This window comes from Desarmillaria tabescens (assembly GCF_030435595.1).
Source record: "Desarmillaria tabescens strain CCBAS 213 chromosome Unknown EV420scaffold_7, whole genome shotgun sequence".
Lineage (NCBI taxonomy): Eukaryota > Fungi > Basidiomycota > Agaricomycetes > Agaricales > Physalacriaceae > Desarmillaria > Desarmillaria tabescens.
This window is the reverse complement of record NW_026848306.1, coordinates 69,719-91,773: the sequence shown is the minus strand read 5'-3', so window position 1 is coordinate 91,773 and position 22,055 is coordinate 69,719. Positions and strand designations below refer to the sequence as shown.

General features: G+C 47.7%; 7 protein-coding genes across 7 annotated transcripts; 4 read left to right on the top strand and 3 right to left on the bottom strand.

The window, feature by feature from the left end:
- Positions 1-1,121: 1,121 nt before the first annotated feature.
- EV420DRAFT_1263998 (uncharacterized protein) lies at positions 1,122-2,102 on the top strand (the record flags this gene model as incomplete). Its single annotated transcript, XM_060467201.1, has 2 exons — positions 1,122-1,733; positions 1,791-2,102. The coding sequence occupies 2 exons, from the start codon at positions 1,122-1,124 to the stop codon at positions 2,100-2,102; spliced, it is 924 nt and encodes a 307-aa protein (XP_060334769.1).
- Positions 2,103-4,567: 2,465 nt separating this feature from the next.
- EV420DRAFT_1089589 (caspase domain-containing protein) lies at positions 4,568-6,679 on the top strand. The gene is made up of 15 exons (XM_060465775.1): positions 4,568-4,753; positions 4,807-4,867; positions 4,926-4,991; positions 5,044-5,114; positions 5,167-5,223; positions 5,278-5,314; positions 5,375-5,422; positions 5,483-5,503; positions 5,554-5,732; positions 5,783-5,851; positions 5,911-5,929; positions 5,986-6,031; positions 6,078-6,156; positions 6,209-6,229; positions 6,288-6,679. The coding sequence occupies exons 1-15, from the start codon at positions 4,730-4,732 to the stop codon at positions 6,327-6,329; spliced, it is 840 nt and encodes a 279-aa protein (XP_060334768.1). The 5' UTR covers positions 4,568-4,729; the 3' UTR covers positions 6,330-6,679.
- Positions 6,680-7,876: 1,197 nt separating this feature from the next.
- EV420DRAFT_1518319 (Scd6-like Sm domain-containing protein) lies at positions 7,877-9,505 on the top strand. Its single transcript, XM_060472056.1, has 5 exons — positions 7,877-7,922; positions 7,975-8,069; positions 8,117-8,144; positions 8,396-8,537; positions 8,589-9,505. The coding sequence occupies exons 1-5, from the start codon at positions 7,906-7,908 to the stop codon at positions 9,249-9,251; spliced, it is 945 nt and encodes a 314-aa protein (XP_060334767.1). The 5' UTR covers positions 7,877-7,905; the 3' UTR covers positions 9,252-9,505.
- Positions 9,506-9,735: 230 nt separating this feature from the next.
- On the top strand, positions 9,736-13,101 carry EV420DRAFT_1089536 (P-loop containing nucleoside triphosphate hydrolase protein). Its single transcript, XM_060465774.1, has 12 exons — positions 9,736-9,897; positions 9,949-10,004; positions 10,060-10,091; positions 10,149-10,524; positions 10,572-10,676; positions 10,729-10,797; positions 10,854-11,145; positions 11,200-11,550; positions 11,601-11,795; positions 11,849-12,171; positions 12,228-12,574; positions 12,626-13,101. The coding sequence occupies exons 1-12, from the start codon at positions 9,830-9,832 to the stop codon at positions 12,860-12,862; spliced, it is 2,451 nt and encodes an 816-aa protein (XP_060334766.1). The 5' UTR covers positions 9,736-9,829; the 3' UTR covers positions 12,863-13,101.
- Positions 12,966-13,984, bottom strand: EV420DRAFT_1518316 (uncharacterized protein). Its single transcript, XM_060472055.1, has 5 exons — positions 13,664-13,984; positions 13,445-13,604; positions 13,340-13,387; positions 13,264-13,286; positions 12,966-13,210 (listed from the first exon to the last, which is right to left on the bottom strand). Exons 1-5 carry the CDS (start codon positions 13,883-13,885, stop codon positions 13,052-13,054), a joined length of 612 nt encoding a protein of 203 aa, XP_060334765.1. The 5' UTR covers positions 13,886-13,984; the 3' UTR covers positions 12,966-13,051.
- Positions 13,985-16,047: 2,063 nt separating this feature from the next.
- On the bottom strand, positions 16,048-16,878 carry EV420DRAFT_1638390 (uncharacterized protein; the record flags this gene model as incomplete). The annotated part of the gene is made up of 5 exons (XM_060476821.1): positions 16,048-16,203; positions 16,256-16,278; positions 16,330-16,377; positions 16,434-16,599; positions 16,654-16,878. 5 exons carry the CDS (start codon positions 16,876-16,878, stop codon positions 16,048-16,050), a joined length of 618 nt encoding a protein of 205 aa, XP_060334764.1.
- Positions 16,879-20,693: 3,815 nt separating this feature from the next.
- On the bottom strand, positions 20,694-21,875 carry EV420DRAFT_1089412 (uncharacterized protein). The gene is made up of 5 exons (XM_060465773.1): positions 21,525-21,875; positions 21,300-21,471; positions 21,193-21,240; positions 21,116-21,138; positions 20,694-21,060 (listed from the first exon to the last, which is right to left on the bottom strand). The coding sequence occupies exons 1-5, from the start codon at positions 21,777-21,779 to the stop codon at positions 20,920-20,922; spliced, it is 639 nt and encodes a 212-aa protein (XP_060334763.1). The 5' UTR covers positions 21,780-21,875; the 3' UTR covers positions 20,694-20,919.
- Positions 21,876-22,055: the final 180 nt, after the last annotated feature.

The following is a 22,055-nucleotide window of genomic DNA, read 5'->3' as shown; positions in this document are numbered from 1 at the left end:
CGCAAAAACCGAAAAAATCATATCGGGTCGAAAAAATTTTTAAGGCCTCGATGGACCGACCGACCGACCGCCGTGGGAAAAACATACCCGCAAAGGAAACATTATGTAATCACTCCGTGTCGGAGTCATCCGCCAGTGCGAGCTTTCCGCATACTTAGTTCTCTCATCCTCGATCTAAACGCTAATAGTATATGATTTTTGTCTGCTAGCAACAACACTGTCCTACTGTACATGACAGACCCTTCCAATTTTGGATCCGTCGAACTTGACCAAATATTTTTACAGCCGGTAACTCCATTCTCAGTAATCCTGCCGATATCCGGCGGCATGCCCTTGGCGTTTTGAGCCTTCGACATCATTTTGACCGCTTTTCCGGCGCTTTTTTAGCCATGTTAAGTCATGAATATCATATATCAGCTGAAATAAACACCTCCAGCAGCGTCTAGGGTCTCTGGATGCTATTTTACAAGAGGGGGGCAAAAAAATTTTAAGGACCTTTTGGACCGACCGACCAACCAACCCGATGTGCCGGCTTGCCGGGCCGCAACCCCCTTGGGCCGCGTATTCGATTAATCTGATCAGTATCACTTGTCATCAGAATTTGTCACACTTACTAAACCGGCCGGCTTGAAAATTTCAATATGGTTGCTCAATGTCGGAAACTCTGCATAAGCATTATTACGTCAACTCTCCTCTAGTATGCACTTATGCCACATTATAAAGTGTTAGGAAGGTCTGAGTGCCTCGATTTTTGGTCAGAATTATCTTATGGACGTGCACATTCAGCTGGTACCAAATTTGCCTTCCTAGGCCTTCTTGTTCAGATGCATTTTTTAGTGGAATATAATATCACGTGACGCATTATTGACCTTATTAGACATTACTTGCCGAGAGTCGGCATTATAATCAATTTTTTGCCCAAATAAGGTATTTGCAGAATCTCCGACATTTTTCAGGCTAGCACCGGCTAACAGGAACCGTTTTAGACCTGTAACCGGTCGTCTTCCATATATGGGAGCAAGCTCATATGGAAGACGACCGGTTACAGGAACCGTTTCACGATCGAGTATAATTATGTTGACTCGCTGTGATTCTGAGCTATCTTCCATTCACCCATCACCATGCCCGACCTCCCCACCGTTAAAGCATCCAATTCTAAATTCTCCCCTTCCTTCATTCCTGTGGCGGTTATTGTGGGCGGAACATCTGGTATAGGGGAGGCGATAGTAAAGGCGTTAGCTCACTATGCCGGAGGGAAGATAGACCTCGTCATCATTGGCCGAAATCGCACCGCAGCAGAGAAGATCTTTGCTTCCCTTCCTACCGCCACAGCAGAGGACGGTAAACCCGTGCTACGAGAATTCGTGTCCTGTAATGCCGAATTGATGGAGAACATCAAAAATACGGCAGCGGATCTCTCCGCGCGTCTTAAGAAGATCAATTACTTCATTTTGTCTGCTGGGTACGCAGATTTGTGGTCAGGAAGGCAGGAGACGGAGGAAGGGATCGACAAGTTGCTGGCTCTGCGGTATTATTCGCGGTTCAAGTTTACGTATGAATTTCTGCCGTTACTGAGGAATGCGAGAGATGCAGGAGAGGATGCGAGGGTTATGTCGGTCTTGGCGTCTGGAATGGGACGCGCTATCGATGTCAACGATTTGGGGCTGAAACACTCGTACAAGGCCTACAAGGCTATGATGGTGAGCGGTTCGTATAACGATATTATGGTAGATGTACGTCTTCAATTTTTTTTCCGTCTCATCTTTCCGCTTCCCTTACATCGCTCTTAGGAATTTGCCAAACGCAACGCCGGAATTACATTCACGCATATTTTCCCTGGACTTGTCAATACGCCGGGAACGCGACCAACACACTGGGCTCTACGCCTTCTCTCCCCGCTGATCAGCCTGGTAGTTTGGTTGGTTGCTATTTCCCCAGAGGAATCCTCAGAATACATGCTGTATTCCCTGTTTGATGGAGGAAAGGGCTTCTTCCACCGCAGCCCGAAAGGCGACGATCTCGGGATGAAGAAGTACCCTTTTACAGAGGAGGAAAAGAAGGCCCTCTGGGATCATTCAGTGGAGGTTACTCGGTGTGCGTAAGTATTGGGAGGGCCTGTTTTAATGTTATTGAGTGATTGAAGGAGAGCTTGGTGTGAATTTACGGACTTCTTTTTCTACAAGGTTATGTTTGTGATCCTCGTTTTGTTTGCGTAACATGGTGAAACCGATTTATTTCGTTTTGCATACCGAGGATACGTTGGACAGTCTAGTCATTAGTGCCATCATTGAGGTTGTCTGACTCTTCAGTTTGAGAATCTGATCAGAAGTACGGCTGTGAAGGAGCGCTTCTTGCTGTTACCTCGTCTACTGAAGGTTGGCCGCGTGATGCAAAGATGTCAGATAGCCTCATCGGTTTATCCTTTGTTCTTATTTATCGATGCACTGCAACGTTCACCTAGGGATTGCTGCATGAAACGATCGGTTAGCTTGCAAACGAAGGCAGCAACATAGTATTACTCACCTTGCCCGAGCATCGTTTTGCCGAGATTGTCGTCGCCATCATAGATCTCGCTCTCCCATCGATGCTAGATCATCGTACTCTAAATGAAGCATATTTAGCGTTGATGAAAGTGAGCACAGGGCTGGGTAAGAAAGCTGTTCATTGAACGAAGCGCGCCTGTCGCCACGGTATAGGCCGTGAGAAATATTGCTACGATCATGAACACTCCAGGAGCACACACGTTGCCCCAGGGTGCCAGTTCAAGCATCTTTTCAGTCGCTATGGGTTTTAAGACGGCACAGCAAAGATCATTCCTTCATTGGAAACGACCTGATACTAAGTTTCTAGGGCTAATCGGCGATGCTTATAGCCTAAGTCTGATAATTCATTAGAGAGGGTTAGTGATACTTTTCAGAAAGGGATAATCTCAATACTAACTGGGCTTCGGCAGCAACAAGCTAGCTTGTAGCGAGCTGCCGTTTGGCTGCCATTTGTGAATCGAATGCCATATTATGCTAAGTACCGAGACAGACAGAATACTGGAGGATTTCAGTAATGAGAAGGATCCATAGTTGGTTGCTATTTGAGATCCCTCACAATCAAATCGAGACGTAACCTCTAAGTACTCCCGCGCCCAACTCGGACTCGGAAAAGATCCGCATTGATCCGTCCGCGTCCGCGTCACGTGCGGATTAGGGCAGGCATGTTCAGCATTTCACAAGAGAGATTCTCAGTCTCCTTCTTCGAGTTCGTGTCACATAGTCCTTGACAGGGAATTCTCTTGGTTGTAACTACTACATGCTAGGGCATGCAATTCCGACAAATTTCATCAATCTCACATCTCGAATAATGTGACACGCTTAACACAGACCCAGCGTTCTGCTCGATTAACACAGCACCAAACGAATCACGATGCTGATTATTATCTGACGTCGTGAATAATTCCTCAGAGGTGCGATGGCATTTTGGCACAAGCATACAATGTCCATGAACGGTGCTTGTGCTTGAAGCATATCTGTCTAAATCTGTATCAGTCTTGCTTACTCGGAATACTCATACGGACGGACGAGATTGCCGAAGGTTCGCTTCATTCGTTCATTTCGGCGTCACTTTCTTTTTTTGAATTCACGATTATAAAGGATATTCTAAGCTATTTGTTTCAAGTGGCGAGGATTGTTAATTCCTGTTGAATTGCTGCATCCAGCGATGCAACATCGCTCCGCGGCAAGTACCTCTGTGCCTAAACTTTGATGTCCGGCTGAGCATTACACAGTGCTCATCAAGTCTTTCCCCCCTTTGAATCAAATATTCGGCTGTATCGGTGACTACACGTCGCCGACGATACGCGTAGATATCACGGCAGGGTTTTCGCACTCCATCAACTTATCAGAATCTGTGAACAGTTTAATTGACCTGGAGCGCACATAGCAGTGCTTCAGGTTCCACGTCGGTGATAGGATCAGATTATCTCAGCGTCTTACCTCACATCCTCCACGTCCGAAAGTGATGAGCAAGCCTTCGGTTGAACGAAGCACTGTATCATCGATGACCCGAAAACTAGGCAACGGACGATTGACCAGTCATTGGAGATACATAGCTTACATCAGTGGGACGTAGTCTTTACATGGAACAGGGATCGACTGATGATCTGCTTTGTTCCGTTCTTTATCTGTGCGTTATCTCTCTGTTCTATCTATGATCACCTTACCGACCTATGTACCACAGAGCCCATGATGCGCATCGGTCGCACTACCCGAAACTTCACCTTTGTACGGTTTCACCTTCCTCCCATTGCTATCCCTACATTTTTGTAGCAATGCACGACTGTTCCATCGATCGCGCCTTCCGGTATAAATGGTTCTTGTGCTGGATACTGTGTCCCCCCGTCCCTGGACCACACTAAGGCGGGACCCTTCTTCATAACTTGCGTTTCTCTAAAATCGAATCGAGCTACACAGTTATGCTTTCCCCAGTCACTGGCGGGTCTTCTTCACATTCTGCAATTCGGCGGGCTCTTCTCATCGGCATCGAATACGGACATGGACCCGTTAACATGCGGCTTCATGGTACTCACATAGATGTTGAGACTACCATGGAATTATTGATGAGCGCGTGTTTTTTTTTTCCAATTGCTCCCTTGCTTGGCTAAGTCGGTATTTCAGCACAATATCACTTCCAGAGAGACGACATCACGATATTGGTCGACAAACCTGGTGTCGAGGACCATATGAAACCAACAAGGTCCAATATAGTAAGGCGCATCAGGCCCAAGCACCGACCTTTGCCTAATTTCCCTTCCGGCAGGTACGCGAACTGCGAGCGCTTGTTCAGGACCCATCACCCGGCGGAGGGTATTTCATCCTATGTCAGTGTCTTTTGTTCCTCGTTGTGCCCTGTACGTTCCTGAGAGAGTACGATAACAGATGCTGGACACTGCGTCCAACTCGATGCACATGGCAACTCCGTTGAAGAAGACCAAAAAGACGAATGTCAGTCTTTTGAACTCAATTCCGTGGGATCTCACCATTTTACCTTGGGCAGACTTGGTGCCAATGGATGCTATACATGAAGAATCCGGCGACTATCTCAACGAAAATCTTGTCAAGGGCGATGTCAGTGTTCGATTTTTTGTGAATACCGGCTTCCATTCCTAATCATCAACAGGATCTGAAGCGCATTCTTGTTGATCCCATCGCGACAGTCCCGAAGGCGAGGCTAACAGTGAGTCATCCGTACTCAGGCGTCATTAGATGTTACTGACGTTCTTATTTCCAGGCAGTCTTTGATTGCTGTCATAGCGGTACTGTTTTGGGTACGGATAACTTCCTATCACTGCATCCCTGACACCATTCCTAATGAGTGACATGTTTAGATCTCTGCCACCACCGATGTAACAGGGCGTACAACCTTAAGAGCACATGTATGTTTGATTCCCGTTACATATATCTCCGTGAAAGAACGAGAATTAACCACTGTTCAGATCGTCGCCTGTGCAGAAGAGGTACGATCGTACCGAAATGTATCAGGTATCGGTGTTAACCCCGAGCTTAGTCAAGGAAGCCTTCCCTGAACCTGGTGAAACCATACAAGCACTCGCTGAACCTTGGACGATGTTAGCGTTGGAACAAGTTTATTTGTCGATGTCTGTCGGTAATAGGACGAAGGAAACTTCTTCAAAGACTTGTGATGGGTACTGTACTCGGACAAGGCGCACGAATGGAGGGAACGTGGTACGTTGTTTCAATTTATCTCCGTTTGTGTTTTCTCTGATCACTTGTAGCTTTGCATTTCCGCGTGCAAGGATTCACAGTCAGCGTTTGGGAACGAAGAGGGCGGATCATTGACGAGGGTAAATCTTTGATGCTTGTCGCAGGCGTTGATATGGGAACTCACATTTCAGTGGTCTAGGCACTTGTAGCGACGCTGAGTAAGACTCCGGTGTTCTGTCGAATCAACACTCTTACAGAATTATTATCTGTACAGAGAAAGAGCCACATCCGGTTTTGAAGGAACTCTATCGAAACATCAGGTAGGCGGTCGCGCTCTTTTCCTGCTGTAATTAATATCTGAGAGAGCCCCTTTAGTCACAGCGTCGATTCTGTCATCAGAAAGCATGTAAGGGGTCTGTTCAAGAGGGCGTCACAGAATCCGCAGGTATTTGTTCAGCCGTACAGCTTCATTCAAATATATCTCACTTTACTCCCAGTTCTCGAGTCTATCTCCCTTAGTACGTTTCCTATTTCAGTCTACTGCGTAAAGGCCTTTCATCTCATTTTTTCTCGTAGCACATGAAGAAGTCTTTCATGTTACAGGAACCCGTGGATTAGTGCCATCAGGCCCCACGCCATTGACAAGACAACTCCCGCCGACTTTTCATCTCATGCTATCAAATGCTCTCCTGGTTGGCAGGCATACGTTTCCTTCATTCCACCCCTCTTAGCGGGGACGTTGCCGTCCCTCCGACCAGGAGCAAGCAGTGATTGAAGAAGGGTTTCTGCTTTTACGTCTCTCACGAATCATGCATGACTACATCACCTACACGGCGTACCTCTAGAGGAGCGTAGCGTGTATTAATACTAACCTATAGCCTAACTCTCACTTATTTAATGTACGCTCATATAATTAGTTATCTTATAGATAATTTTATTCTTTACAACGCAAATTAAAGTCGTGAAACCTCTATCGTAAAGTTCCAAGTGACGATAAATTCGTGTCCAAGTTGTATTAGCGCCTCAGTTGCGCCTACCGACGCGATATCCAGTCTCATGCCTCGGAATTCGATTGGAACATCCCTTTTCATTGAGATCATCGATGGCGCGCTCAGGTATTTATTTATTTGGACAAGATTACAGCCTGACAGGCCAAGAAAATAGACCCGTTATGCAGAGAGAGAAGCATTTTAAAGCTCTGTGATCAGTTTGCGCGTGCTGAACAATCGAAGTTCCGAGGTTTGTAACAGAAACAGTTGACGACTTGAATGTTGTCCGCCACTGTGGCAGCGCAACCGGTTACCGCCACTATCCGACGCTTTCTCGCATGCTGGTATATCCAAACGGAGTATTATCCCTGATGCACGACAGGCATACTCGTTGTCTTTGTGGGTGCACCTTTGTAATAGGGACCGTGGGAGTGCCCACCTTTTGCGAGCGCAGCAAAATTATTCGCGCAATTATCAATATGACCAATCTATAAGATTTTTGAATGTACATGGAGTAAATTTTACTGAGACTCAGGAAATCTTCGAGAAAAATGGACTGAATGATCCTGCAAGGAAAACTCGGGGCTGAGAACAGGCGGCATGACGGTCGGAAAATAACAGGATATGGATGGTGAGAGACAGCGGTATGCAGCGGCAAAACCCGAAGGCCACATATACTAACAAGGCGGTGGCAAGGTGCGTCAGCAAGGAAACAGAAAGACGACAACATACTTATTTTTACCCGCTGAAAAGCACCACATTCTTTATACATGTAAAAACAATAATCTTACGTCCCAGACCGACACAATAAGAAATGAAAGAGATGCGACACGACGAAAGGACGGAAACGACGCCAAAAAAAGTTATCGGGGACCGTAACATTCAATGCACTTGTTTGGCACACTACACCAGACGGGTTCCTCTACTCGCTGCGCTCGCTATAATTTACCTGCACTCCACACACGGCAACATAATCCGTGATATTTTCTCTGGATTTTAGATTAAATATCTACATATATTTAACGGCTTACCTTCATCTGCCATTGACTACGACGTCAAAGCAGAGAAAAACTTGAGAAAAATAACATGGTGACTGGCCCTACCACCCAAATTGGCAGTTAGTTCCCAAAGCGGTGGTGTGATCCCGCCCTCGGTGCCAAACAAACAAGACGACACACCCATTTGCATTTCTTTCTCATTCCACCATGGCCAGTTACATTGGGTACGCTGCCTGTGTCCCTCTTCCTTTCACATACTCAATTCTACTGCTACAGAAAGCCCATTTCGCTTATATCGCATTCGGATGTACGTTACCGGGGCATCCTGGCGGGTATTGACGCGAATGCGTCGACGATTCAGTTGTCGAAGGGTGAGTATTGAGCTTGGCATGGAAAAGTGGTCCTGACGATTGTATAGTGTATTCAATGGGAACGGAGGGTAGGAGGTGAGTTTCGGTGATTTTGTCAGGGTGACGCGTGTTTTTGTATGGGAGCATATCGTTGCTCTTTGTTCGTCCCTGGAGAGCCTGCATACCACGGGTGGATGAAAGAACGTGGAACACGTGAAATATGTGCTCTTGAAGGTCACAGACAACTCGAGGCACTGGTGCTAGTGGCGACGTCATTGTTTTGTTCTCCTAGCTCTACTGTCTCTATCGAATTTTTCGGCTGGTGCTAATTTTCTTGTTTCTTCTAGACCTGCTGCAGAGTTCATACCACCAGTGCAAGAGCCCTACCAATATATCATCTTTCGTGCGTCGGAGGTTAAGGATTTGGCGGTAGACGAACAGCAACAAGTTCCTCATCGAAACGTCCACGATGACCCTGCAGTCATTAACGTGCGTTATCGTTGACCATGATTTTTTTCTTTGGTTTCTAACATCGTACAGGCTTCTACCGGTCCTCCTGTCGCAGCAGGATATTCACCATATCCTCAAGCCCCGGTTCCCAATCCTGCCTATGTGCAACCGCCGCCGCCCCAGGTAGCTCCTCCGACTCAGCCAGAACCAGCTCCTACCCCTCCGCGTCTTCAACAACAAAACCGCCGTGCAAACCCTGTCCATACGGCGGCAGCGTCCATGGAGACTGTCGAGCGTGCCCTCGGTGACCTACGGGTATCAAATACGGGGAATGGAAGCCGTCGACGCCACCCGCAGCAGAAGGAGCAGATCAAAGTGCCTTCCACTGACTTTGACTTTGAGAGCAGTAATGCACGGTTCGACAAGCCTGGGGCGAAAAAGGGCGATGAGGAAGAGAAGGAGAAGGAACCTGCTGCATACAATCCGGAAAAGTCGTTCTTTGACTCGTTGACGCCTGCACCTGTACGAGGCGGAGGTGGAGGCGGCAGAGGTGCTGGAAGGGGGGGACACCCTGGTAGGAATCGACGAGAAGAGGAGAGGGAGAGGAACGTGGCGACGTTTGGGGAGCCGGGGGGTGTTGGACTCATGGGACCTGGGGCGTATGTCAATGGCTGGGGCGGGTATGGACGGCGGGGTGGCGGCAGACCAAGGAGGGGCGGGCCACCCAATGGTGCCGACGTTAACACGCGCTGAGTGACTTGTTTTTTTTGTACTTGTTGGTATTGCCTCGACCAGTTGTCTCTTTTTGTCGACGTTGCTGTTAGCGCTTTACTTGTTGAAATGATTTTCCACCCTGTGAAGCATTGAACTCAGTGACATTGTTCCAATGTGGTTGGAAATCAAATTTTTTGTTGTCGAGGGGCAACCGGATAACCGGTCCGGTATTAACCGAGAAAGCTTTGCATACTTATGGGTCAAATTCGGCTGTTTTTTTTGCTAAATTTGCGGCAATTTTAGCCTCCTTGTGTGGTTGGCAGGATCTCTGGAGGCATTTTAGGCCTGTCATAAGATTCGACAGGATCCCACTCAATCATGCTAATTTAGACAAAATCTTTCGTTCTTGACTATTATTTGAGCCTCAAATAACATTTCTGATAGAGAAGTTTACCAGCCTTGGTTGCATGCCGCGGAATGTTGCCGCGGCAGAGAAAAGGGGGCTTGCGCGCTTGTCGTTGTCCTTTCTTTCACTCACCACCACCAACGCGTTCTCCGTTTATTTCTTCCCTCCGTACTTTTTCTTTACTTTTTACGCGTATTTCTTCTTTCCTCCCATGATGGATCACTATGCTAGCCGCCGCAAGGACATGTTGGCTATCATGAACCAGCTTCACAGCATAGGGTATGTGCCGCTGTTGAGGGGTCGACGGCCAGTGGCTAATTCTACGTTTAGTGCTCAAACATATCTAGAGCTTCCTCGCATCGTTGTCATTGGAAACCAAAGCGCTGGTGAGTACCCTGCAGCACGAACGGGATCGGTGCACTCAACGAGGCACGTTCAAAGGCAAATCGAGTGTAGTGGAGGCAATATCTGGCGTGTGTGCTACTACATTATTCCTCCTTATCATTGTTGATGACCTGAAATTATTATAGATCACCGTTCCCCGCGACGCCGGAACGTGTACACGATGTCCCATGGAATGTCGTCTTGCTTCAAGTGAAGACCCGTGGTGTTGCCAAATCTCTATCCGATATGAGTTCGAACCGAGTAACGGGAGGCGCCTCAAAGATGTCATGGAGCGGAAATTCGGAGGCCTTATCCTGAAGAAAGACCAGGTCGAACCAATGCTGCGACGAGCGCAATGGGCTGTGCTCAATCCGAAGCTTTCATATGCGCATGTCCTTGGGATGAGCATGCATGATATGTACCATAATTTGTCAAGCAGCGCGCTGCAGTTTTCTCGCAATGTTGTTTGTGTCGATCTCAAGGGACCGGATTTGACTGATCTCTCTTTTATTGACCTTCCAGGTAGACTTTACATTGTGTTTATTTTATCGTAGCTCACTACTATGTAGGCATCATCCAAAATGCTGAAACCGAAACCGTCAAACTTGTTGAAGACATGGTCGTCTCGCACATTGCGGGTGATTGCTTGATTCTTGTTGCTCTCCCGATGACAGGCAGGTCCATTTTCGACGAATCGTATTTTGTTGGCTCACAGTCTGCTCAAAGACGACGTGGAGAACCAAAAGGCACTCAAGTTAGCTAACCTCGCTGATCCTCAGGGCCGTCGAACGATAGGTGGGCACAATGCACCCTTCTTGCGGACAACTTCGTAATCCAGAATATGTTTTCAGGTGTGCTCACTAAACCGGATATGCTACCAGAAGGGTCTGTAAAAAACCGTGCCCTCTGGCTGGATGTTATCGAGGGGCGACGGTTCCCTCTCAAGCACGGTTATTACTGTACGCGACATCCAGACGATGCCGACAGAAGCCAAGGTTTATCCTCCGCAGAGGCGCGTAAAGCAGAGATGGACTTTTTCGCACGAACGGAACCTTGGAATATCTCCATCAAGCCACATTACTTTGGTGTCAAAAATCTCACAGCGGCCTTGAGTAGCCTCCTCATACAAGTCATACAGGAAGCGTATGTCTTTTGGTTGCTTTAGATCGTATCCGTATTCTAAAGCTATCCCGCCAGCTTGCCAAAGATTCAGCTCGAAGCGACTCGACAGTTGGAGACGTGCCGAGACGAGCTAGAACATCTTCCAAAGCCGATCGTCGGCGATCCGGCCACTTACATGCTACAGCTCATCACGGCTCTCTGTGATGATGTCAATCTCCATGTTCGGGGGAGCTCGCAGACGAGTAAGATGATTCAAGATAATCGTGCAGCCTTTGCCAAGTTTAAAATCGAAATCAGAAAAACAGCACCGAATTTTGTGTCTTCTGGCGAGGCAAAAGAACCGGTTGACGATGACGATGAAGATGGAGGGGTGCTTACGACGTCTGCGCCATTCACGGTCTCTGATATGAGGAAACATATACAGAGGTGTGTTTTCTTTCACTTGTGGCCTTACAATCGTTGATTTTATTTGACAGGTCCATAACGAGAGAATTACCCAACAATGTGCCGTTCGATGCTAAAGTAGCGCTCATCACTTCCTTTCAGCGTTCGTGGCCACATTTCGTCAAATCATGCTTTGATAACGTCCGAAACACTGTTTTGAATACACTTCTCGCCTGTGTGGATCATGAACGACTCGGGCGATATGACCTCTTGAGACATCATCTCCAGTATGTCCTTGTCTTCCTTCGGTATTCACCCCTCCTAACGTTTTCTTTTTCAGTTCCTTCATCTCGGAGATTGTATCAGAACAATATGCGTCTTGTCACGCGTTCTTGGATGCTATCCTTGAAGTGGAGCTCTCGCCTTTCACACAGAACCTACATTATCTAGACTCTAGTTCGGAGAAGTGGCTGGCGAAGTACAAAGGCGCCAGGCAGGAGAGTAAGACTCAGGCGGCGCCGGCGCCAGCACCAGCACCACCAGTACCAACAACCAATCCTGTGCCGGGGTCTAGCATCTCACCAGGACCCCTCAAGACGAACACCAGTTTGTGGAGCCCCAGACCTGTGCCTATCAGCCATAGTTCTGATTCCTCGAATGAATGTACGTTCAGCCTTATTTTGTTCTTACTATCTTCCAAGTCTAACAGCACCATCTAGCCGACTCCCTCCTCGAGCCGCTTCACACGGCTTCACAGACTCCAAAGCGCAAGTTCAAGAGTAACAGCAGAATCAGCGCTAGTACAAGTACTCCGATATCTACTAGTGCACCAGTGGTGCCGATCTGGGATCAACGCCCCGTGACGTCGGGGACCTTCTTGCCCGCCGAAAATGTATCGAGCCCGTTCGATCAGGAGAAGATGGACCATGCACTGGCGGCGCTAGCAGCACTGGGATTCGCCGGGCTCACTGCGGAAGACCTGGAAAAGCTCCATCCTGTGGATGAGTACGAGACGGAGCTGAAGGTTATGGCTGAAGTGAGGGGGTATTTTCAGGTTTCGTACAAGGTTTGTTTTGTTGCCATTCTTTTGGTGTTATTCGTTGCTTAGGTTCTGCAGCGCATCATCGACTACGTACCGTCCCTCATTGATCTCAAGTTCATCAAGGCTGTGGGGAAGGCGCTCCAGCCGTTCTTGATCAAGAAGTTTGAGTTGGGGAGTAATGAGGCGAATGCCAAGTGCGCAAAGTATTTAGCTGAGGACCCGGGAGTGACGGCTGAGAGAGAGGAGCTATGTACAAAGAAGAGGCTGTTGGAGAAGGTGCAGGAGGAGTTGTATAGGTTCGGGGGGTTGTAGATGTATCGGCGTATCTTGGGCCCGTATTGGTTTTTTTTTGTTTAGTTCACTCTCTCATCACGTTGTGTAATATCCATAGTCACGAATCATCAACATTGCCATTTTGGCATTTCCTACATGATAAGAAGACAGGTACGCGATAGCTATTCGAAATTAGTAGAATATATATTCCTTCAGATTATGAACCAATTAGGCTCCTCCACACGAACACCTCTGCTTGCAATATCCGTCACTGTTGGTGATGTAGTCAATGCTACCATCAGGCTGGGTCTGTCCTCCACGGTTGATGGAGTCCGCGACGGAGTGGCACTGGGAGAACAGTGAACAGGTCAAGAGGGGACTTCCGTTCTATCAAACCAGTTAGTACTATCTCCACCAATAGCCGATTTCAGCGTGCAGACCTTTCCGTTAACATCGTGGTAGGCTAAATACAAAATGTCAGACCTGGGAGTGAACGAAGAAAAGAATAGGACGAACAGTTGACGAAAATACAGCCGTTAACATTGTTGCACATAGCCTTGCAAGCTAAAGAAATCACATCATGAGAGACGTTGGACACAATAGTTCGAATCGACGCCGTACATTCGACAGTATCGACCAATCCGTAAGTCATATAGTCGACCGCTTGGGTGGCACCGGTATAGTTGGAAAACGTCTGGATGTAGCCGTCGCTGCTCGGAGTGGGAACAGACGTTGGGCACTGGAAGCCATTATTCTGCTGCGTGAGGAGCGAGCACAGGTACTATTTGAAAAGTGGTTAGCATTCCTGACGCGGGGAAGGAGCGGTTGAGCAATACTAACTCCGTCCTTGAGCCAAGGCAGATCATTCAAAGAGTCGGGGAGATTGTCGGGAGAGTCGCCGTAGTACCATCCTGGCGTCGCGTCCTGCTCCCAGGGAGTGACAGGAGCGTTGAAGGAGGTCCCTTCGTTGAGGGAATCCGCGGCTTCAGTGGTGTTGTCTGCACCACGGACAAGAACGGCGGCGGCGGCAACGGTTACGAGGAGAGTAGAGAAAGAAGGCATTGTAGTAAATGGAGAATGTAGCACTCAGATGAAGCTCAGTTTGCTGGGGAATAGACGATACTCCCCCTCCAATTTATAGCGACGCGTTCAGGTCCATTTCTGCTCCGTGAACGAATCTCCCCAGTGCCTGAGCGCGAATGCTCCGATTGACTGATGTCATGGGTACCTGTAATAAGTCCAGTTCCTTGATCCTTCATGAATCTACGTCGAGTACCTGAGCAGATGAATAGGAACCCAGACACAGCGGTCTTGACTCTTGACAGTCTTTGGCATACGCCGCCCCAGGCGAAGTTCGATGCGCTGATCCAGGCGCTGAGAAGGCCATACGTGGGAAGAAAATCTCCGTTTTTCTATTGTGATGGGAGAGCGTGCATCTACGAACGTGACCGAGTACAAGTGGCCAAAGCGGCCATAGCCAATTAAAGTATGATCCTCCTTAAATATATAGCCCTTAATGCGTGAGACGATGACAGATTTTGATGGAAGAATCTCCGTAAGCTTCCGTTGGCCTCGAAGAACGAGAGGTCCTACTGCCTGCAATGCGTGTGCAATGTACAGAAATCTTCGAAAAATTAGGAGCTTCCAGCACTTATTAAATAATGCGCCATGTCAAAATGAATAAGTACTAGCTAGCAAATAAGACAGAAACGGTACCAGACCTGCTAAATTGTTAAAGTCATTTCCGGACCCCCGAGGCGGAAGAGATGCGGCTGACCGGCAACAGTAGTTATGTGCGGATCGGCCTTTCCAAGGTTCCATTGACAGCGGCCCCGGCTTTTGAGAGTCTTGCTGGAGGTTGGAACGTGTTCGAACTCTCCAGAAAAGAGCAAGAACAGGCCGATCGACATTGCGAGATCAAAAAAAGGTACTATCCCGGCGCTTTCCGCACAACACCAAAAGGAAATTAGCCATCCATCCACATTAGATAGTTAGAAAGCAATATACTTACTGATGCGATAGACACACCTTAACGCTTCCAGAGTCCAGCGTCCAAATCTCCACCACGCTAGGTGCATCAGAGAACCATCCCGGGCTCAAGTGCCAAAGCCAGCGGCAGAAGGAGTGTTCAAGTTATCAAAGGTTTGTACGAGCCTGGACGATCTGGAACTTACGGCTGGACATCATTCCAGTTGCAGGCAAAGCACTACTGGGGCTTTAGCTCGTTTCTTTGGTTCAAAAATACCGTATGTGTTAACATGGCCAGGGTAAGTACTTGTCTTCACACTTTACCATTGTAATTTGATCCGTTTTCACGCAAGTATCTGATATTTTCAGCAACTTGTGCAATACTTTTAACCGTATTTTTGCCTCAGGCAATTGGACAATATCATTCAGCGGCGTCAATGATATCGTGTATCGAGCCGTCGCGGTCAGTAAATCCCGATGCGAATTAAATAGCGCCCTGTGCCTGGACTAAGTACAATAAGTGGCAACACTTTGAGTCGGGAAAGTTGAAAGAGGGCCTCACTAGTTCATCGTGCGACGTGCATCGTAGTCATTAAGAGCGATACGTGTCGTTTGAAATTTAGAAGATACGACAGACGGAGCCTTTATCACTATACGATCGTTAGGAAATTCGACAACTACCCACACCAGACAACGTTGAGCCTGAGGTGCTTCCCTTGAATCGCGCTCAGTTCTAAGCTGAGTAAACGCGCTAGGTACACGTGGCAAAGAAAGATCCATCGATTCAGGACAAGTGTGTACTAGCTTGCGTCCCAAGTTCGTAGACCATTGTTCCCCAGGTGTACCTGGACAGTCCCAGCTTCGTCAAGGCTCTGAGGAAGGCGTTCCAGCCCTTTTTGATTGATTGAGAAGCTCAAGTTGAGACGTAAAGCAGCGAATTCGCATGCGCGAAGTGTTTGGCAGAGGATCCAATAGTAACGACTAATTAGGCATGGGATACTTAAGCGTGAAGAAGACGCAGTGGAAGAAACCTCCCTTCTAAGGGTGTTTAAATGGCTTTCGCCGGACCTTGGGCGAATCTTCTTACTTACTCTCGCATCAGAAATTTATCGCATCACATTGTACGTAGTAACAAATCAATAGTCACAAATCATAATTGCCGTATTGGCACTTCTACAGATCCACAAAGTAAGAGAAGAACCCCATTCAGAAATATTTAAAACCTAATCCTTTCGGTTAATGCGAACGCCACGCAATCAGATGTTGCATGAACATTTCTGCCTGCAATATCCGTCACTGTTAGTGATGAAGTCAATAGAACCGTCAGGTTGAGACTGTCCTCCACGGTTGATCGCGTCAACGAGAGTGTGGCAGTGAGTGAAGAGCGAACAGGTCAACAGAGGACTTCCGTTCTATATACAGATAATCAGTACTATCTCCCAGGCGATAGCTGAGGATGCAGACCTTTCCGTTGACATCGTGGTATGCTATGTCAAGGAGGTCAGATAGGAGATCAAGGGAAAAAAAAAGGGACGAACAATTAACGAAAATACATCCAGTGACGCTGTCACACATGGCCTTGCAGTCTGAAACGATACAGTGAGAAAGTCGATTCAAAGGCGTGAAAGCCGAACGAGCATACCTGCAACAGTATCGACTAATCCGTAGGTCATATAGTCACTTGATTCGGTGGCGCCGGTGTAGTTGGAAAACGCCTGGGTGTAGTCATCACTGCTCACAGTGAGACTGAGAACAGACGCAGGGCACTGGATGCCATTATTAAGTGTCGGGAGGAGTGAGCACAGGGCCTGTAATGAATGATCAGTATTTTCGTACATGGGGAGGTAATGAAAACGACTAACATTGTCCTTAAGCCAAGGCAAATCGGAGTAGACGTCAGGAATGTTGTCAGGAGAGTCGCCGTAGTACCATCCCGGCGTGCTATTCTGCGCCCAGGGAACGATGGGAGCACCAAAAAAGTTACTTTCGTTGAGCTCGGAAGCCAAGTTTTGGGTGTCACTGTCGGCTGCGCCGCAGATAGTGATAGCAATGGTGACGACGACGAAGAGAGTAGAGAATGAGAGCATTGTAGTAGATGAAGGATGAAGGACTTGGGTGAAGCTCAAGTTGTTGAAGAAAACGATGCTTACCGTTCCATTTATAAAGACGCGTTTAGGCTGCGGATGATCCGTGATTGGGTAATGAAGTGCCTTAGCGCGGAGAGCCAGGTATTGCGAGTATCTGCATAGAAGTGCAGTCAGCCCCTCGATCTTCACGGTATTTGATCAAGTACCTGAGCAGATGAATAGGAACAGACGGAATTAGACTCTTGACGGTCTTCTACATAGGCCGCCGTTATTCCCAGGTGCTGGAGAATTGTCGTGGGAAGAATAGGCCAATCTTTCTATTATGATATGGGGCGCACATCCTCGAGCGTGACCGAGAACTAAGGGTCAAGCGACCAGGATCAATTACAGTATGATCCTCCTTGAAGGTGAGGCCCTCAGCGCATGCGATATGTCAGATTTTTGATGACAAGTGACTGTAAGCTCCGTCAGTCTCGAAAATAGAAGGGGAACTATAGCCTGTAAGAACGGTGGGTTGAAGTCGGCTGAGAGAAAAATCCGAGGATCTCGTTGAAGTTACCGCGAGCTTCCAATGCTTTTTAATATTCTATGTTGAAGACAACTTAATAAGTAACAAAGTACAAGAACAAGCACAAAAACGTACCCGATGAATGGTACCCGCTCGTGTAGTGAGGAACAGTAGCCTCCATGGGTTGCTGAAGAAAAGCAACGTCTGATGACGGGCTTGGGCCCAGTGGGCCCGGATTACGAGGATTCAGCCCTGGATAGATCGCAGGAACGGCCTAAGCCTACATAATAGCCTAGGCTGACTTGGATTCCGGTGAACGTTCGAAGACTGAACCACCAGAACCTATTGGAAAGATGCGAACTATATTGAAGAAGGATTCTTGCAAGCCCAGTGCTTCGGCCAGGTCAGGACCAACTGGGCGATGCAGTAATCAAACAAATGTCTTCGTCAGCAGCAGGATGGACTTACCAGAGGTACACCCCACGGATCATTCTCAACTGCAGACTAGCACATTGGCGCGTCTTTTCGTGTGGGTGGGCACCGAACATATCGGATGTCCAGATATCTTCCAGAGTTTTCAGGTCCGGTTTGAGGGCGAACAGTAGCGATCTCAGGGTTGTCGCGTTCTTAAATAATAAGAAGCGAAGAAACTGAAGACTAATGTCATTACCATGATCACAATCATCGAAAGAGATCCCTGTTGTCCCTATGCACGAACATGGACTCCCGAAGACTACGTGTGTAAAAAAGGAGCACTCACCATGGAGTATAATCCATAGATAACTCAATTAACTACTAAGACACGGGAAAAAATTTTGGGCGACATTTGGATGCATGCTTCCGGATTATATTCAGCGTTGAATGACGCGGAAGGTATCTATAAGGAAAGGTTCGTTAGTGGAGACAGGTCATATCTCAGTATCAGAACAAACATCATGGAAAACACGGAGTGCTGGTCTCCGTGCGTGCCTCGATGGTCTTCTGTTAGACAAGCTGCATAACCATCGCGATTGTGCCTGCATATCCTCGTAATTTTATAGTCCCCTAGATCCTCATTTAACAGAATACAGCACAACTAGTATGAATACACGTACCTCAACCATTTCCGAGACCAGTGCGAAACACGCTGCCACGGCCTCGACATACAGCAGCGGCGGTAAAATTGGCTACCTGACGAGCACTGATATCAGAAATCGAGCCATGCGAATGTTGGAGTAAAAGACGGCAAGCGTTGATAAGCCGGACAGCGCCAATGTCAATGCCCATTAACAATATCGTGATTCGCGGGGCAGGTGACAGATTTGATTTGTGTTGTGCTGACATATCTGAGAAAAAAACGCTGTCTAAGGAGTTCCTAGCCCGATGCTTAGCCGCCATTTTCATGTAGTAAGGTCACAGAAAATATAATATTTTTCATGTTTTGACATTCGAAGCAGGAGTGACAGCGTAGTAAACGATATGGCGGAGTCCTGTTTCCTGTAGCAAGATTACCAATGTCAGTCGAACATCCTTCACAGCGAGAAGACGACATACAAAGACTTGAATTGAAACGCAAAATTTCTCGAAAACATGCATATAGGATGCCCGTAGTCATTAGTAGTAGAGGCCAGAGGACGACACTGGTGATAGTGGTGAAAAGAAGAGAGAGTGTGCCTCTTGCCATTTTAGGACTTGACAATCAACATCGACCCCATGTCGCAGTTCGTTCTGGGTATATGCGCCTCTATCTCTTCATTCCAACGTTACCATCGACACATTATGATATATTGGACATTCAGGATACAGGCGATGCTCTTTGTCTAGTGCCTACAATTGCCTGAGCAAAACGGCATCCAGCAGCAAACGTATGCCGAAATTTGGTCCAGGAGCACCGGTACGTTAGCCAGTAATTCCTGAAGGGCTCATTCTCATGACCTCTGCAGCATATTTTTTCCCACATGATCACCCTAATGCCGGATAGAGAGGGGCTGACATGCTCACTGGGACTTCTCTGAGCCTCGAGATGCGTAGGGCGGCAATACGATGCAAAAAGCATACATGGCGGCATTGCTTTACTTTATCGCTCCTCAGTAGACACGAAATATTACGGGCCATCATTAATCATGGCTCGGAGGCTAAGTCGGTACGCTTTGTCTCTAATATCGCAGGTTTGTACTTTCTGATCATGGATTTCAGAGTCGCGTAGAACACGGCAGGATTGTTGCACGTTCAAATGATCATTTGGTACACTCTCCTTTGTCACAAAGTGTCACTACGTACGCTCATGACTGTCCACATACCCATCACCAGTGCCGTTCGGCCGACTTTTGGGAACATCACGGACGAATTCTCTTTCCTAATCAGCACTACCAGTGCTGGAGATTGCCATGGATGACCTACAGTTCAAGCAACCCACAAAACAGGACCTCTCGAAGCATGATTTACAGGAATCTTTCGACTTGCGTTGTAGTCTTCGTGTTTCTAACTGCGCGCGCGCACCTTTCCTAATGGCATCCGTACGTTGTTCTGCCTCGTGGACTTATCAAAACCCTAACTTCATTAGCATGTCTCCAGCATATGCTGAAAAGATCACATCGAGACGACCTAGGTTGCTCGTCTGCAAAGTCAAGTGATGGAATAGGAAGCGCGCTGGACCACGCAACCATCTTTGTAGCTTGGCTATTAAGCTAATGCTGAATCCAAGAGTGTAGCCGGTTTCGTCAACCAAGATACACCCACGGGTACGCTGACAGCGTACCAGACGGTCTCATATGTCGTCTTGTTGCGATCACACACTCCGCATTCGTTCCGGTGAGACCCCGCGCTCGTTGCATTTGAAGAGATCCGGAAGTTTCTTTGCAATTGTCTGCTTGTTACAACCGGCCGTGCGTGGCTCGGTCTGATCCTCCCACGGAACTATTTCGCCGAAATACTTAAACGGAGACGAGCGCGAGGCCATCTACTCTTGTGCCGGTTCATCCTATCGATGAATATGAGGCTGGTGTTCACTGTTGAAGCTCGAAGGCTAAGGCGGAGGTAAGGGCCATCTTCAGATGGGTTCGTGTAAGGTTCGTTTTGTGATCGTCTTTCTCTTTGGTACATCTTTGATAGGGAAGGTTGCAGCGCATTATCTATTATGTGGCATCTCCATTGATGTCAAGGTCATCAAAGTTGTGGGGAACGAGCTCTAGCCGTTCTTGATTGAGAACTTCGAGTTGGGGAGCAATAAGGCTTTGTTGGATGTCAGGCGCGTGAAGTATCTGGCGGTATGGTGGGAACTGGAAGTGAGGAAGATACAGTTTGGGAAGATGCAGGAGGAATTGTATGGATTTTGTAGTGACGGCGTAGGTGGAATGATTTTCGGTGTCTTTTGAACTATTGATTCAATGCACACTGGTTTATTCCCACCGCTCATCGGTCACCGGATAGTATAACATTGCTAGGCACGAATCAAGACTGGCATTTTGGTATTTCGTTCAGTTCCACAGGGCTGCAAACAACAGTGTACATATGTAGCTATTCAAATTACTCGTAGTATCTTGCGAAACAACGAATCACTTCGTCTTACAAAATCCTGCACTGTCGGTGATGAAGTCGACAGAGCCATCAGGTTGAGTCTGTCCTCCGAGGTTGGTGGCGTCTGCGATGGTGTGGCACTTGGAGAAAAGCGAGCAGGTCAAGAGGGGACTTCCATCCTATTGAAATGATCAGCATCCTCTCCAATTTCATAGAAAATTTGAGTATTCATACCTTTCCGTTTACATCATGGTAGGCTATATCAGAAGGATCAGCCTAAATAAGAGTAAGAGAAAAAGGATAGCACGAACGGTTGATGAATACGCATCCGTCAACGCTGTCGCACATATCTTTGCAGGCTAAAATGTCGGATTGTGAGAAACATTGGTTTAGAAGCCGTTTGATGATTTCGACGTACCTGCAACCGTGTCAACCAATCCATATGTCATATAGTCGGATGCTTGGACGGCGCCGCTATAATTGGAAAACACCTGTTTGTAGCCATCATTTGACGGAGGGGGATTTTGGTGGTGAGGAGGTTTGGGGCAGTGGAAGCCGCAATGAAGGAACTCTAGGAGCCAGCACAGGTACTGTTGGGAATCAGTATTCTATTCGATGAGAGGTAACGCCAAGAAAGACTAACACCATCCTTTAGCCAAGGGAGACCTGGGAAGATGGGTGGAACCCGGTCGGGATGGTCGCCGTAGTACCATCCTGGCTTGCAGCCCTTTTGCCACGGAGGGAAGGGAGCACCGTAGAAGTTGCCTTGATTGAGCTGGACGCTGAGGGCATCCATGGCTTGTACATCTGTGGCGTTTAAGGCCTCAGTGATAGCGTCTGCACCACGGACTATGATGGCGGTCGCAACGGTTATGATGAGAGAGGAGAAGAAGCGCATTGTACAGCTGAAGTATACGTGTGGTGCCCAATTCGCTGGGGAAAGAACGAGGTGCTCCCTCTGATTTATAGGAACGCGTTCAGGTCCACATACTATCGACAGGCGTTCCTAGAGGATGAAGGAATTACCTGCCTGGCGAGTGCCTCGCCGCTGGGATGAATTCATATATGAGTACCTGCTTGGAAGAACAATCAGTTCCTTGATCTTCAAGAAATTGATTTCAAGTACCTGACCAGGTGAATATGAACTCAAAGTTAGACACAGCGCTCTTGACTG

Bases quoted from the DNA above. Each gene is read 5' to 3' on its own strand.
- EV420DRAFT_1089589 (XM_060465775.1), top strand. From the start codon at position 4,730: ATGAAACCAACAAGGTCCAATATA. The intron at 5,315-5,374 runs GTACGGATAACT...TGACATGTTTAG, and splicing joins TCATAGCGGTACTGTTTTGG to ATCTCTGCCACCACCGATGT. The intron at 5,733-5,782 runs GTACGTTGTTTC...GATCACTTGTAG, and splicing joins GCACGAATGGAGGGAACGTG to CTTTGCATTTCCGCGTGCAA.
- EV420DRAFT_1518319 (XM_060472056.1), top strand. The intron at 8,070-8,116 runs GTGAGTATTGAG...ACGATTGTATAG, and splicing joins GACGATTCAGTTGTCGAAGG to TGTATTCAATGGGAACGGAG. The intron at 8,538-8,588 runs GTGCGTTATCGT...AACATCGTACAG, and splicing joins ATGACCCTGCAGTCATTAAC to GCTTCTACCGGTCCTCCTGT.
- EV420DRAFT_1089536 (XM_060465774.1), top strand. From the start codon at position 9,830: ATGATGGATCACTATGCTAGCCGCCGCAAGGACATGTTGGCTATCATG. The intron at 10,005-10,059 runs GTGAGTACCCTG...GCACGTTCAAAG, and splicing joins CATTGGAAACCAAAGCGCTG to GCAAATCGAGTGTAGTGGAG. The intron at 11,146-11,199 runs GTATGTCTTTTG...CTATCCCGCCAG, and splicing joins ATACAAGTCATACAGGAAGC to CTTGCCAAAGATTCAGCTCG.
- EV420DRAFT_1518316 (XM_060472055.1), bottom strand. From the start codon at position 13,885: ATGCCTTCTTTCTCTACTCTCCTCGTAACCGTTGCCGCCGCCGCCGTT. The intron at 13,287-13,339 runs GTTCGTCCTATT...TTTTGTATTTAG, and splicing joins CGGCTGTATTTTCGTCAACT to CCTACCACGATGTTAACGGA. The intron at 13,211-13,263 runs GTCTGCACGCTG...CTGGTTTGATAG, and splicing joins ACCACGATGTTAACGGAAAG to AACGGAAGTCCCCTCTTGAC.
- EV420DRAFT_1089412 (XM_060465773.1), bottom strand. From the start codon at position 21,779: ATGCGCTTCTTCTCCTCTCTCATCATAACCGTTGCGACCGCCATCATA. The intron at 21,241-21,299 runs GTACGTCGAAAT...CCGACATTTTAG, and splicing joins ATTGGTTGACACGGTTGCAG to CCTGCAAAGATATGTGCGAC. The intron at 21,139-21,192 runs GTTCGTGCTATC...CTTCTGATATAG, and splicing joins CGGATGCGTATTCATCAACC to CCTACCATGATGTAAACGGA.